General features: G+C 38.3%; 1 protein-coding gene across 11 annotated transcripts in view; it reads left to right on the top strand.

Annotated features, from left to right (window-relative positions):
- The window catches only part of RASGEF1B (RasGEF domain family member 1B), a 545,064-nt gene that overhangs the window by 521,998 nt on the left and 7,648 nt on the right, over positions 1 to 15,418 (top strand). For all 11 annotated transcript variants that reach the window (XM_072809891.1, XM_072809893.1, XM_072809892.1 and 8 more), the window contains 8 exons: positions 31 to 153; positions 720 to 857; positions 7,024 to 7,236; positions 7,723 to 7,797; positions 9,161 to 9,256; positions 9,378 to 9,480; positions 10,559 to 10,638; positions 11,944 to 12,039. In XM_072809891.1, coding sequence (XP_072665992.1) covers positions 31 to 153; positions 720 to 857; positions 7,024 to 7,236; positions 7,723 to 7,797; positions 9,161 to 9,256; positions 9,378 to 9,480; positions 10,559 to 10,638; positions 11,944 to 12,039 — 924 coding nt within the window. The remainder of the gene's footprint in view (positions 1 to 30; positions 154 to 719; positions 858 to 7,023; positions 7,237 to 7,722; positions 7,798 to 9,160; positions 9,257 to 9,377; positions 9,481 to 10,558; positions 10,639 to 11,943; positions 12,040 to 15,418) is intronic.

Raw genomic sequence — 15,418 nt, 5'->3', positions numbered from 1 at the left:
CCATGATGATTTTTTTTTCTCCTGCTACAGAGAACATACATATTTACCTTCCTGCTGAGTTCTCGGTTATTTATGCATCCATATGAGTTAATGGCCAAAGTTTGTCACTTATGTGTTGAGCACCAGAGGCTAAGTGATCCTAATAGCGATAAGGTAATGATGTGTTTTGAACTTTACAATTTTCTGTTATACTTTCACTTAGATTTTGGGAAGTTGGTTCCTTATCCCCAGGCTGAAGGGCAAAAATGGCATCGTGGCTATGCAAAGAGAATTGGAAATGGTATAAAGAACACAAAATAGGGTTGGATGCCAGTATTATTAGTGTTCATTGTCATCTAAGATCTTTATTTCTCTAGTTCTTGGTCCTATTAAAGCATTTCAGTAGATTAAAATACTGCAATGTTAATACTCGAGAAAAGCTATCATAACGTGGATACTACTGGTCATTATGATCAGTGTGATACGATTTTTTAAAATAAACTGTCATGCCCTTAATGCCAAACAAACAAACTCACACAATATAGATTTAATGCCATGGAAGATCCCCAGGTCCTGCTTTAAGTCGGTGGTACTTGGCATTGACTTGGGGAAGGGAGACTAGACTTCTTCAACCCCAAAGACTTTGCAATAGAAGTTTACCAGTGACACTGTTTGCAGTTTTCTTTGATGCAGTCCATGGTGATAGATATCACTGAATGAGATTTGCTCTTTGTCCCCAGAACCAGATAAGAAAAATTGCACCCAAAATTCTTCAACTCCTGACAGAATGGACAGAAACGTTTCCTTATGATTTTCGGGATGAAAGAATGATGAGAAACTTAAAAGATCTGGCTCACCGAATAGCCAGTGGCGAGGAGGTTGGTATCTTGAATTGAGCAAAAGCACTCGAATTTCCAGGCTGAGCCTTGGTGGGAGCTGGTGCTGAATTATGTATCACAGTCGCCACCTCTTCCTTTCTGTGTTGCCTTTGGGCAAGTCTTCAACATAGCATCATGGCCTGTTTGGTGTGTCGAATGGAGATGATTATACAATCCCCCTTCAAAGGGATATCATCTGGAATTTTATGTGATTAATTTGGGAGTATGTTCATGTCACTTCATGCATAGGATTCACATTGCAAGTGTGTTTTAATTTTAATTATACTTTTCTTTCTTCTAAAAAGATTTGACATAGCAAGTTAGAACATACATATTATATTAATAGATATAAACAAATAGATACAAAACAAATAATGTAACATATTAATAGATAATAAGTTGTATATTGATACATCATATATAGAAATAGACAGTTTGTACCATGGAAGGGAGAAAACAAATAGGCTAATGTTGAGAAGCAGTATAGTAGGACAGGACTGCTGTGATTTGAGTGGAAACTCCAGGTGAAAGAGAAATATAGTTGGTTATGTGATTTTCACTATCAGAAAAGACAGCATACTAATTCTTCAGAGCATTAAACTAAATGAAATTTTAAAAACTTACTCATGGAGGACTTTCTATAGGGGCATAGAATGAGATCAGGAAAATTGCTCTGTATAGTTTTTATAACAAATGTTCCTTGATAAAAAAAAAAAAAAAAAAAACCCTGGGGTTATAAGGTTAATGTATAATTAGCAAAGGTCATTCTTCTGGATAAAAGACAATGAGAAAAAGATCCAAGGCTTATGGTGCCCAGAAGTTGAGTCAGGGCTAGCACCCAGGATAGGTGGAGAAAAAAAAAAAGTAAATCTCTGGATAATCATTCATAAATATCACTTCTCTCAATCAAGCCTTTGATAAGAGCTAACTAGCTGTAACAAATTCAAAGTGATCCTCCTTGAAGCAGGCCTGGAAGGCTAATATTTTGTGTTGAGGCTTGTTGGGCAAGGGTGTCTTTGTAGTCTATGCTGCCAGTTGAGCTCCTGGGAGCAAGTTACCTAGGCACAGATAAAACACTTTCACACACAGGAAAAGATTGACGAAACATTTTGCAGTTGCAGCGATGTCCTGTTTCATTCATCTTAAAATGCATTTTCCCATTATGAATAACCTTCCTTGAGAACTCATTCTTTCAGTGGTGTGCTGTAAAGATCATGTAACAAGATACCCTGTTATATAGTATATATTTCAATATTTCCTCCAACTTAAAAAATTGTATAAGATTGTCAATAAAAAAAAACTTTACTTGCCTCCCTGCAGTTATGTCCTCATGAAAATGGAATTAATCCTTTTACTGCTCCCTTATGACATTATATTGAACCCTGGTGCTCAAGACAGCCATGATTTATATCTGTAAGACTGGGTGGTTTCCTGAGTCGTTTTGCAAGTTATGACTATTATAATTATTTTGCCAGTTTGCATGTGACAGATTCTAGCAAGGTATGGATTGGTAGGTCACTCACTCACAAAGGCAACGGTTAAGTATCCCAGGGAAGTTTTAAGGTAATTCTTATATTAGAGGGGTTGGTTATCTATTGGATTGCTTGGCAGGGTCAGTCTTGGCTCTGTGAACTTAGTTTATGACAGGATGCTCAAAAGAGTAGTGGCATCATAAGGACTTTTTCTGGTATGAAGGATGAGTCCTGAGTCAATACTTCATTTTTGTGTAGTTGTATTTAGGTACTTACCTTGATAGGTCGATCAGCTTACATTCCCCTCTATTGCCTTTTTAAAAAATAAAAATTGTTCCTTGATTCTTTCCAAAGGAACACCTTAAAAATCTTTTTCACATAAAAATTTAGTGTTCTGAAAATGCCAGGTGAGTGGTGTTTTGTTTTTCTTGTCACAGTAGTCAGTGACAGAGGTCATTTCTATCTGTGTTAGCCAGATTGGATCCGGTCTTTTTTTTTTTTTTTTTTTTTTTTTTTTTTAAATAGGCTCAAGCCATTCAAGAGTTGGTTGGAACTACAAAGGGCCAAACAGCCTTCTAACCTGGCTTCTTGTCAGCACTCCTGTGTTAATAGCAAATCCTTGATAAACCCTGAGATTTTCAGATGGTTTTGAGTGTGAAAAGAGAAGATGAGAAGATAAGCCAAGTCGAACCAAGGAATTGATTAACCTAGGGATTGAGCAGCCAAGTGCCCCCTACCTTGATCAGGTTGGGTTTTACAGTGAGATACTTCAGCTCCTTCAATCCAGTATTTGAAATCAGGGCGACACTTGGCATCTGGTTGATCTGAGTGTACTTTGGCAGTTCCCTAAATTCCTCGCTGCTTCTTCAGTTCTGTAAATTGTAGGGGTAACGCTATGTTAATGTCCCTGTCAGCTCTAAAATTCTGCAGTGGATGCTCTTTCCTCAGTTCTTTGCTTGGCGGGCCATGTGTCTGTGATGTGCTCAAGTGTCTCTCTTCAGAGAGACCTTCCCTCACCACCCCAACCTCAATCACCTTGCAGCCCTCTCACTGTTGGCTTTCACTAGTGGTTTTCTTCATAGCATTCTGTGGTTAGTAATTACTTGCTTTTTTTATGACTTGTTTTTCCTGACTCCTTGCTGTGCCCCCTTTGTTCATCACAGCATCCTGAACTACTAGCTCAGTGCCTGGCATTTAATAGGTATTCAATAGTGTTTATTTTCTTTTTCTTTTTTTTTTAAGGATTTTATTTATTTATTTATTTATTTAAGACAACTGTAAGTCTTTTTTTTTAATTTTTATTTATTTATGATAGTCAGAGAGAGAGAGAGAGAGAGAGAGAGACATAGGCAGAGGGAGAAGCAGGCTCCATGCACCAGGAGCCCGACATGGGATTCGATCCTGGGTCTCCAGGATCATGCCCTGGGCCAAAGGCAGGCGCTAAACCACTGTACCACCCAGGGATCCCAAGGATTTTATTTATTCATGGGAGACACAGAAAGAGGCAGAGACACAGGCAGAGGGAGAAGCAGGCTCCATGCAGGGAGCCCGATGTGGGACTCCATCCCGGGAATCCGGGATCACCCCTGGGCCGAAGGCAGGCACTCAACCACTGAGGCATCCAGGCATCCCTTCAGTAGTGTTTGAATGAGTGAATGAATGAGTGAATGAATGAATGAACGAATGAATGAACGAACAAAACAATCAGTTACTGGAAGAGGAAAAAAATATGTCCCTCCACAGGAAGGAGTGTGGGCTTGGGTTGAGACTTGTTGCTTCTTGCCTGAAACTTTAGGGATTTTTTTGGCAGTCAATGAATCCAGGTGCACCCTATATATAATTTTGTCGGGTTCTGCTGAATCTGCTAGGACAGTTCTGCATAATTTGGCTTAATATGTTTCCCCCCTGGGGATTTGCCCAAAATGAAGTGGCTTATTAGGACTTGCCTGCAAGAAACATGAAATGGAGCTAATGATTGAATTAGATGACAAATGACTATAGTGGGTAAAATGCAATTTTCTCTTCCTTAAGGGGCTGGTCTTTATTCTATCTTTATTTGCTAGGTAATTACTGTCACTGGCATTTGAAGTTATAAAAAAGAATAAGTGCATATTTAGCAATTCATGACTCAGTAAGGAAGCATGCTTAACAACACAAAGCTTGGAATGGAGTCAAATGGCAGCAGGAAACCTTTAAAAGAGGTCATACATACATATTCTTTCTCTGTGTGTCTCTCTATCTCTGTCAGAGACTAGTTCTTTTTTTTAAAGATTTTATTTATTTATTCATGAGAGACACAGAGAGAGAGGCAGAGACATAGGCAGAGGGAGAATCAGGCTCCATGCAGGGAGCCTGATGTGGGTCTCGATCCCAGGACCCTGCCCTGGGTAGAAGGCAGAAACTTAACTGCTGAGCCACCCAGGCGTCCCAGAGACTAGTTCTTTATTATTTGAATAGCTTTACCCTATACTCTTTACCCTATACTCTGTTGTATAGTTATAGTTCACGGCTTTTTCTTACTAGCTGAATCCTTGACTATATATTCCTCGACCTCTTCCCTAAAAAAGCATTTTTTAAAATGTAGAATAAGAATCTCTCACCAGATATGCCTGTAGAGCATTGATTTTGATGCTTTGCTATATACTAGAATCACCTGGAAATATTTATTATGACATTTGGGACAGGAGACTGAAGAAACCATTTTAAGTCCATAGATTTTTAATGTAACTAAAGATGATGAAAGTAGAAGAACAAGGGATAGAGGGACAAGGGATTTGTTTTATTTTTATTTATTGTTTTTATTGAGGTGTGATTGGCATATAACATTATATTAGTTTCCGGTGTACAACATAATGATTTGATATTTGTATATATTATGATCACAGTAAGTCTTACTAATATCTATTACCATACATAGTTACAGAATTTTTTCCCTTGTGATGAGAACTTTTTTTTTTTTTGTGATGAGAACTTTAAGATTCATTCTTTTAGTAAGCCTCAAAGATGCAACACATTATTATTAACAATAGTCACCATGCTATAATTACATTCCCAGGACTTACTTATTTTATGGTTAGCAGTTTGTATCTTTTGGCCACCTTCACCTGTTTTACCCATCTCCTGTCCCCTACTTCACCCCACCACGAGGGTTTTAAAATTCAGTGCTGATCTCCTTCATATTCCAAAGAAAAAGACATTTTCTTTGAGTGACAGTCTTGTTTCCAAATAGCATCTCCTAAACCGATAATCGTAATGCTGTGTGGAAAATAGGTTTTTTTGAAGGTTAACACGTTTTAAACACTTAAGTATTTCATTAATGATTTAGGGTAGGCTGTGAATATATAGAGAAAAAAAGGTCATCTAATGGACCAGTTTAAAGAACTGAGTAGAAAATGTGCCAGACAAGTAATGAAAAAGAAAAGAAAAAGAAGGCTATATATGCTTTTCTGCCTTAACTAAGTAAGAATTGATCATTTCCAGATGCATTTGTAATTTGCCTTAAGTATGCAAATGTCTAGTCATTTGAGTTTTTGTAATTTGCTTGGGTAAGCCAAATTACCTCTGTAAAATAATATGGTTCTTATACTTGTAGGTAAGATGCCGTTCAGTTTTCAAACAATCTCAAAGTATTACTGTGTAGTACCTTTTAAAAAGGGGCTGACTAAGCAGGGAGCATAACCATAGATCTTTCTATATCTAAGTTCACTGGGACTGTCCTCCTTTGGAGCTGTTCACTTAAGGACCATGTTAGCATGTGTGCCTTTCTCAGGTAATTTACCTGCAAGGATGATTGTTGTTTGTTTAGCAGTTTGGGGCTAGAAAAGGAGGAATAAAAGAACACCATAACTTATGATAAGAGTACCCAAGGGATGGATTGATTGCTATTTCTTTAACTTAATGAGTGTTGTAAAAAGTCAAGAAATTTATCTCTATTACCTGAACTGCTTTTAAATCCAATTTATCTTAAGTGTTGTGGTCGTAGCATAATGCAGTAGCAAACAAGATGGCATCTGGTAATAGCATTATGAGTAGAATTGCCACGTGGAAGAGTATGGTTGGTTGCAAATATTAGCACTGACTCATAATATGAGAGAGAAATGGACGTGAGTCAAATAGAGGTCAGATACCAAAAATGAATATCCACTGCTTCCTTGTGAGAACCCATGTTACACATGGAAGTCGGGAAGGTGGTTGGGGGGTGAGTAGGAAGTAATAGTATTTTCTGTCAGGTTGGTGTCCGTGCTTGTAGACTAATGAGACTGGGCATAAGAGGAGTGGGAAAATCAAGAAGGTGACTCCAAAGAAAAAGTGTTAGGAAGAGGATGCTCTGAATTGAGATCAATGTATTTTAACCTACCAAAAATAAAGCAGTACCTTCCTATGCCAGCCCAGAGAGCAGTTAGTTCTGAGTAGTAGCTAATCTAAAGGGTCATTGTGGGGTTTTCGTGGTTCAACTTGAATTATACTTGCAAGAGCAGCCTGAGAAAAAGAGCTAAATTTTACAAGTCTGAAAAACACCTTATGTGTTACATGTCTCTCTGAAACTATTAGGGCTAGGCTGAGTCGTCCTGTAACTGCCCTGGTGTTTCTCCAACATCCAGATAAAAGCACTTAGTACAGAGACTCTGAGTTTGCATAGTGGTGAACGTAGACATGCAGAGTGAGGATGTAATCCTTTGCTTATTCCCTGGCAGACATATAGGAAGAATGTCCAGCAGATGATCCAGTGTCTAATCCGCAAACTTGCTGCACTCAGCCAGTACGAGGAAGTCCTGGCAAAAATCAGCTCCACGTCTACAGATCGGCTCACGGTTCTCAAGACCAAGCCACAGTCCATACAAAGGGACATCATTACTGTCTGCAGTGACCCTTACACTTTGGCTCAGCAGCTGACTCACATAGAGCTGGTATGGTCATTGTCATCCTTGACCTTCGCAACCACAGATCTGCTTTGCTGTGGCAACCACACAAGTTGTTTATCGGTAGTGAATGTCACAAGGGATTCTATTAGAATAATCCAAATGGGAAATAATATGTGAAATAGCTAAAATATGTTTTGCTTAGACATTTGAATATGAACGTTTCTGACATTCTGGGAATTCACTTTAAAATAAACACTAGTACACAAGACTGGAGGGCAAATTTATTGACCTACCTCATCTTCCTCCTCTACTTTTCCGTAACTTGCTCAGCCTTTCACTATGTCATATAGCATTGTCTTACACAGAAAATCACCTCTGCTCAGGTCTTGAAGATGATGACAGTATTTAAGATTAAAGCGTCATTTTATAAGCTGCATAAAAAAGGAGGGGTAGTGCCAAGTCAGCAGAAGGAATTGACGGTCTATTTCTTCTCATTTTCTTTAATACTGTTGACCTGGTTTTGTGTTTCAGGAGAGGCTCAATTATATTGGGCCAGAAGAATTTGTTCAGGCGTTTGTACAGAAGGACCCTTTGGACAATGACAAGGTAATCAGCCTACCTACATAGGGGTCAGCCTTGAAAATGGAAATGGAATTTCTCAGCCTGTGATAGTGGGTACCAGAAGCAGAAATTGGAATTATTTTGTCTTAGGTTTTAAAATCAGAAAAATTTTTTTTTCACTAGCCACATCTGATTCATTTCCGTTTTCTTAAGCCAGATCTTCAAGTGCCATCACTGTATTCCTACCCTATCACAAACTTTCAGCGTCTTCTTCCTCCTTCTTGGGAAATTTAATAAGCAAATAGATGCAGGATTTGTGGTGATGAAGGCAGAAGATAAAAGCATAATGGTTTTAGCAGGTGAAGTCAGAAAAAATACAAGAGAATGTTCTGCTCATGATTCAACAATAATGAGCAGTAAAGACAGGATGCATACACATCCAGCGTGCTGAGTAAAGGTCTCTGCTGCTTTGCCTCTCTCTCTCTCTCTTTTTTTTTTTAAGGGTAAATCCCTCATGACAAGTTTATTGCCTGAGTGAAGCCCACATGTAAAGTAAATAACACTGGGCATGAACTATAAAATTGGTGAACATACAAGAATTTTTTCCCCCAGTGACCTCCAGAAGCATCTTGAGTTGTTAGGCAAAGACTGTATCAACCACTAATGAAAGCCCCCCTTTGGGAGTTAGGGGTAACAGCTGTTTTCCGGCCTAAGAATAGCTTCCCTCAGTACAGGAAGCAAGGGTTAGGTTTTGCAGTAGAAGGCTAGTGGACTTTTTTGTTTGTTAGTTTCTTCTGGAAGGAAGAAAAGAGGGGTGTAATTAACCTGTTCAAGCTTGGCCTTGAAGTCCAAGATGAGCTTAACTCCTTTTGCTTTTGAATAATGTGTCATTCACCAGACTAAAGACTGTGATGTCATAGACTTCCATTTACCTTCCTTGGCAGATATTTAGTTTCTTGCTACATGATGCTCCAGAATCTTTAATTTTAAAAGAAAATGTCCTAGTCCCCTGCTCTCTCAGCTGCTTCTTGCTTTGTTGCTAACAGTTGGCATTCATACCCCATTAATCAGTCAAGATTGTTTTAGAACTTAGCCCAAACCCTTTGAATGATGCTTCTGAGGACAGTTCCCCCCCCGAGAGTAACTTAGTTTCCTGGGAGGGAAGGATACCATTTGGAATGCATCAGAGTACACTTCTAGACCTTATGGGTTTCACTGGACTGTACCAAGAGATTGTGATATTTCTGTAAAGGGAGTCCAGAATGTTAGTGATTTTCTCTTTCTCTGTTTCCGTCCCCTTGTCTTAGAAAGCTGTCTTGCTCCATAAAGGCCCATGTCTGACAAAAATGAGAGCCTAATTCACCCATTTTTGTCTCTAACTCCTCTGCTCACTTTGCTCTCTCTGTAGAGTTGCTACAGTGAACGGAAGAAAACACGAAACTTAGAGGCTTATGTGGAATGGTTCAATCGCCTCAGCTACTTGGTTGCCACGGAAATCTGTATGGTGAGAAAATGAATTCTCTCTTTCTCCTCACTCTCTCTATTATTTTTTCATATACTTATTTTACAGCTCTTGGTCTCCATGTTGGGTCACTGTCCTCTTTTTTCTCCCCTTTTCTATACAGCCTGTAAAGAAGAAGCACCGAGCAAGAATGATCGAGTATTTCATTGACGTAGCTCGGGAATGTTTTAACATTGGCAACTTCAATTCCTTGATGGCAATAATCTGTAAGTGTTTTCTGGAAGATATGTGTCCTTTGTTTTTATAGGTCCTGGTGAAATGTGCCCTCTAAAAATTTACATTTAGTACAGTTTTATTAATGAAAACTCTTTTTAAATTCTGAATTGTTTTAGAATGTTCAGAATGCTTTACTTTTTTTCAGAATGCTTTAAATATCAAAGTTATACAAGTGTGTATACTCTTTTTTAACTATATGAGCATTCATGGAATGCATTCAGTGAGTTTGTCTTTCTGTAGGTAACAGAAGATTACTTAATTTTCTCCCTTATATGATTAAGAAAATATAAGACAAGCCATGTCATGGGAGAAAGCATTTGTAGTACATATAGCTGAAAAAGAACTTATATCCAGACTCTATAAAGGACCCAATGAATCAATAATGAGAAGACAAATAATTCAATGAAAAAAAAGGACAGATACTTGGATACTTCAGAAAAATATAATTTCGTATACTTATTTTCTATAATATATAGATATGTGATATTTATAATAATATCTTATTATATGAAAACACACTCTACATCATTAGTCATCAGAGAAATACAAATTAAAATCACAGTGTAAAACCATTTCACATACTGAAATAACTGAAATTAAAAGGACTGGTTGAACCCAATATTGGCGAGGATGAAGAACAAAAGGAATTCTCATATATTATTGATAGGAGTATGGAATATGGTATTTGTGCTGTGGAAAGCTAGAAGTTTCTTTTTTAATAATAAATTTATTTTTTATTGGTGTTTAATTTGCCAACATATAGAATAACACCCAGTGCTCATCCCATCAAGTGCCCCCCTCAGTGCCCATCACCCATTCACCCCCACCCCCCGCCCTCCTCCCCTTCCACCACCCCTAGTTCGTTTCCCAGAGTTAGGAGTCTTCATGTTCTGTCTCCCTTTCTGATATTTCCCACACATTTCTTCTCCCTTCCCTTCTATTTGGACGTTTTTTTATTAAGGTAACTTATTTACACTTAGTAATGAGCACTTTTTTAGAGAATAATTTCAGATGACTTATTTGTCCGTTTCAACTTTTTCTCTCCCCCACTCCATTTTAAATGGGAAGCTGGCATGAACATGAGCCCAGTCTCTCGACTGAAAAAAACATGGGCCAAAGTGAAGACTGCAAAGTTTGATGTTCTTGAGGTATGTGAAGCTGATGCCTTGCTGTTAACATTTTACCCCCAGAAAGTGGAATTCTTCTATGTCAGCTTGCCTCTTAATCAGGAAACACTGAAGAGAAAGCCCATCTCTCCTTACAGACACGGGGAATGGAAGGGGGTTAGCATTGGACGAGAGAGAATAAATCAGTTGTAGACCGGCCCTTTCATAGGCAGAGGTGTCCATTTTGGGGTGAATTGACTGAGGAAGTGGTGACCTGTCTGTTACATCCCATTATTTGCCAGGTTGGAATTTGGATCCTGAACCATTGGGAGTGCTACTTCAGTGTTGGCCTACTAATTTCATTTATTCACAGTGTCCCAGGGGAAGAGTTCCCATCCCTGTAGATATACTAATTCACCATCCTTTCAGCAAATTTTACTAACCTGTGCAGAAGCTGTTCTAGTGTAATTCTGAGGATAGTCAGAATTATACGCAAAGGCATTTGTGTTTGGGTCATATTAATGTCATTATTACTTTGGCATGTTGGTGTTTTGAATCAGCTGTCTTTGGAGATAATGTAAAAAATCTTCTTTCCTACGTCTTCATCCAAACTGGGAAGTATCACTGGATATATTGCATTATGCTTTTATTTATATTACCTAATAAATTTCTGTTCCTTCTTATAAGATAGTATGCTTCAGTTATTTGTAAAATATTTATTAACAAATACAAAGAGCAAGGTCACTACAAAGGGTTGGATCACCATGCATGACTAACCATTAACCGATCCATTAACCTTCAGATGAAACCTAGAACTAGTTTCTCATGCCGATGTTTGATTCTCTGTTATCAGTTTTAAGTCTAATCTCAACAGTGAACTTGGAAAGAATTTGGTCTAGGTTTGACATTACTGAAGCTGACATCAGCTTATTTAAATGAACCAAAACTCAGCAAAGAAAACATTTGTGTTCTGATGTATTTTATGCCTACATGTGTGTGTGAGAGGGGTAAATCCTATCCTTAATGAGTTCTCTCGCCTCCTGCAATTTTTAAAAAAGATTTATTTATTTATTTGTTTGTTTTAGAGAGAAAGAGAATAGCAGTGGGAAGGGGCAGAGGGTGAGGGAGAGAGAAATCTAGCCAGGCCATGGAGCCCTACACAGGGCTTAGTCTCATGACTTTGAGATCAGGGTTTGAGCTGAAACCAAGAGTCCGGGGCTTAACCAGCTGTGTCATCCAGATGCTCCTAGCCTATTGCAATTTTTAATGTAGTATTAAAAGTATGATCTTACCAACTTTCTGCCACTGAGAAATAAATGATTAATACTCTTTTCTCTCTGTGGACAGCATCAGATGGACCCTTCAAGTAATTTCTACAATTACCGGACAGCTCTTCGTGGGGCAGCACAAAGGTCTTTAACTGCTCACAGCAGCAGAGAGAAGGTATGTGCATAAAGGGGTTTTATTCATGGCAGAGTTGCCATGTATTGCATTGAAATGCAGCATGAACTATTTCACTGAGCTGCTTTTACCTGTTCAGACCTAAGAGACAAGTTGATACACTATAGAAATATTGATGCCTTGCCACATAGAGAAGGAGAGTGCTAAAGGAAGGTACCATTGTTGTTATCCATTATAAATGGATATTACTGTGTTATTATTGCATTATTTAAATGATCATTTTGTAATATGTCTCAGTTGTTTCTCAAGCAATAAATTAAGTCATATGTTAAGATGACTGATAACATTAGAGTAATCTGATTTAATGGAAAATAAACATTTCAGTTCTGCACCAGACAGCTGATTTAGTGTAGCCTTTTTTTCTTAAAAGAATTAGCTTATCTCCCATGGTTAAGTCATTTATTTTCAGAAAGTAGGTTAGTTGCTGTAGCATTAGGCCTGCTGTTACTAATTGGATATGTGGGTGGTAGAAAAAGTACAGGGATGATGTCTGAGAAATTAATGGTCCTTACTCTATCTACTCTCCCCGTAAACAATTTAATACTCTCCTGGATCTCTCATACCCTCGACTCTGAGGGTCCTTTCCTGGCCCATGTCAGTGTCCTATATCCTTATGTGAAAAGGAAAAGTCATTTTGACATTTAGAGATCATGTTATTTGCAAAGTAAATACCTGGTTATGGTAAATGGGGTGATGAAGTTGTTTGATAAGAGTTATTTTTTGTTCAGGTTCTATCCATCTTTTTTTTTTTTTTTAAGATTTATTTATTTATTTGTTCAGAGAGAGCGAAAGAGAGGCAGAGACACAGGCAGAGAGAGAAGCAGGCTCCATGCAGGGAGCCTGACGTGGGACTCGATCCCGGGTCTCTAGGATCACACCCTGGGCTGCAGGCGGCACTAAACCGCTGCGCCACCAGGGCTGCCCTCTATCCATCTTTTAAATGAAACTGTATCTTCCACAAATTTTTGGAAATGAGGGTAAAAAACATTTCAGGGCATCTCAGTCACTTCTGCAAAAAAAGCTTCAGCCTCAGTGATCTAAAATAAAAACAAACAAAAACTCCACCTTTTGAAAATGTTAAATTGGTTCTCAAGAAAAATCCAAAATATTAGTGCTGAGAACATTTGAGAGATACTATAAATACGTTATTATTATTATTTTTTAATAAAGAGGCAAAGTCAGGGAAGAGATGAGGCAGGGTAACTATCTCAATTCAGCCGACAGGGTGTACCAGCTTCGAAATTTTACTTGCTCAGGTATCAGCACTCCTGTGACAAGACTGAAAAAAAAAATCAAATCAGAAGTTTCTTAAGCTTCAGAAAATCAGCACATGGGGTGCCATCTGCATCCTCTCACTCCCATCCCAGTTGAATGCAAGGCTGTCTCTGCAGGACCCTCTGGGGGAGCCAGGAAGCTTTAGAATCCTATCTCTAGCAGGGGGTTGGAGCCCTGGCCAAAGTCCTTCTGAAGAAGTCCAGCTCCCCAGAGAGACTATACTTGTGGGACTCTAAATAGCTTTTTCCAGAAAACAGTCCAAAGTATTTACCCTTTACATCATTTAATAAATTCTGTCCACTTTCATTTTGTTGGTTTTTTTCCTTTTTAAAGATTTTATTTATTTATTCATGAGAGACACACACAGAGAGAGAGAGAGAGAGAGACAGAGAGGCAGAGACACAGGCAGAGGGAGAAGCAGGCTCCATGCAGGGAGCCTGACGTGGGACTCAATCCCAGGACTCTAGGATCATGTCCTGGCCTGAAGACAGACACTCAACCACTGAGCCACCCAGGCATCCCTTGGTTGTTGTTGTTGGTTTTTTTTTTTTTTTAAACCAGTTCTCTGTGAGCATATAAATTGTACTCTCTAGTTCATAAAACAAATGAAATCACCATCATTAAAAGAAATGCCATTTCTTTCTCACATTTGGTCTCAAAGGCTTTGAATGAAAACATTTCTGGGTAACATGCATCTTTTATGCAAGAGATTTGGGTTTAATTTCCCTTTTTTGAAGTGAGGATAAACTCTCTTTATTCCTAAGTAATTTAAAAATCTCCTTATCTTCATTACAGGATTCGGGTAATGGCTTCTTTAATATTCTTTCAAATTGTCAAAGTTTATGTGGCCAAGGTGGCACATCTCTAGGTACCATATCCTAGAACAAATCACTTCTGTCTTCTACACAGAGGCCCTTAAATGATCTTTAAATAACTATTTTTCCTGTGGGTACTTGTGCCTCCAGGTTTTTAACCATTTCTCATATGATTACATGGTTTTAAATCCTTTTACTGTTCCATTTATGTTTGTGAGGACTTGTTCCTGCTTAACAGCATTTATTTCTAGGTTTGAAACTGATAATGCATGTAAGGTATATTTGCCAAGTCCCTGAATTAAGAATATTTTGAAAGGGGGGTACCTGGCTGGCTCAGTTGGTGAAGCATGCTTATGACTCTTGATCTAGGGGTCATGGGTTCAAGCCCCAGATTGAGGACAGAGATTACTTAAAAAAATAAAATCTTAAAAAAAAGAATATTTTGAAAGGGAATTAGAAAACATTATTACCTGAGAAGTTCTCCTATTAAAGACATCATTGGCAGGACCTCCCAGAGACCAGACTTTTGCTCCCTCCTATTGGTAACCCATACATCCACCGTGGTGCCTGGAAATCCAAAGTCCTTATAATCTCCTGATTTTTATTATGTTAGATTTGTTGTAGGGGCTGCAGATGTGTAGAGAACTATTGATGAGTAAATTAAAAGTTGAAAAGCCTATGAGACTTCTTTTTGGCATATGGGCATAAGGAACAGAATGGAAGGAAGGTTACTTATATATATATTTCTATATTCTTGGAAGAGTGATTCAAACCATTAGTGGATCAGTCCAGCAATTCAACTTTTGGCTATTTATCCAAAGAAAAAGATCTCTGCACCCCTGTGTTTATTGCAGCATGATTTACGATAGCCAAGACATAGAAGCAACCTGAGTGTCTACTGATGAATGAATGGATAAATTGTGGTACAGATACACAATGGAATATTATTCAACCATAAAAAAGAATGAAATCTTGCCACTTGTGACAACATATAAATGAACCTCAAGGCCATTATGCTAAATTAAATAAGTCAGACAAAGACAAATACCAGATGATCGCTCTTAGGTGTGAAGTTTCTGTCTCTCTCTCTATATATAGGATCATCTTGGAGGCACCATGAATGTGAATATTACATAAAGCATAGCCTCTGTGCCTCAGCTAGAGGCACATGACCTGGAGTTATGAAATGTTTAAATATCAATGTGAGACAGAATGGTCAGCACCACTTGAATCTCACACACCCAGTACTGAGAATAAAACGAGAAAGTTCT

Source organism: Canis lupus, chromosome 33 (genome assembly GCF_048164855.1).
Source record: "Canis lupus baileyi chromosome 33, mCanLup2.hap1, whole genome shotgun sequence".
Classification (NCBI taxonomy): domain Eukaryota; kingdom Metazoa; phylum Chordata; class Mammalia; order Carnivora; family Canidae; genus Canis; species Canis lupus.
The sequence above is the reverse complement of the archived record's forward strand: the minus strand, read 5'-3'. Positions and strand labels throughout refer to the sequence as shown.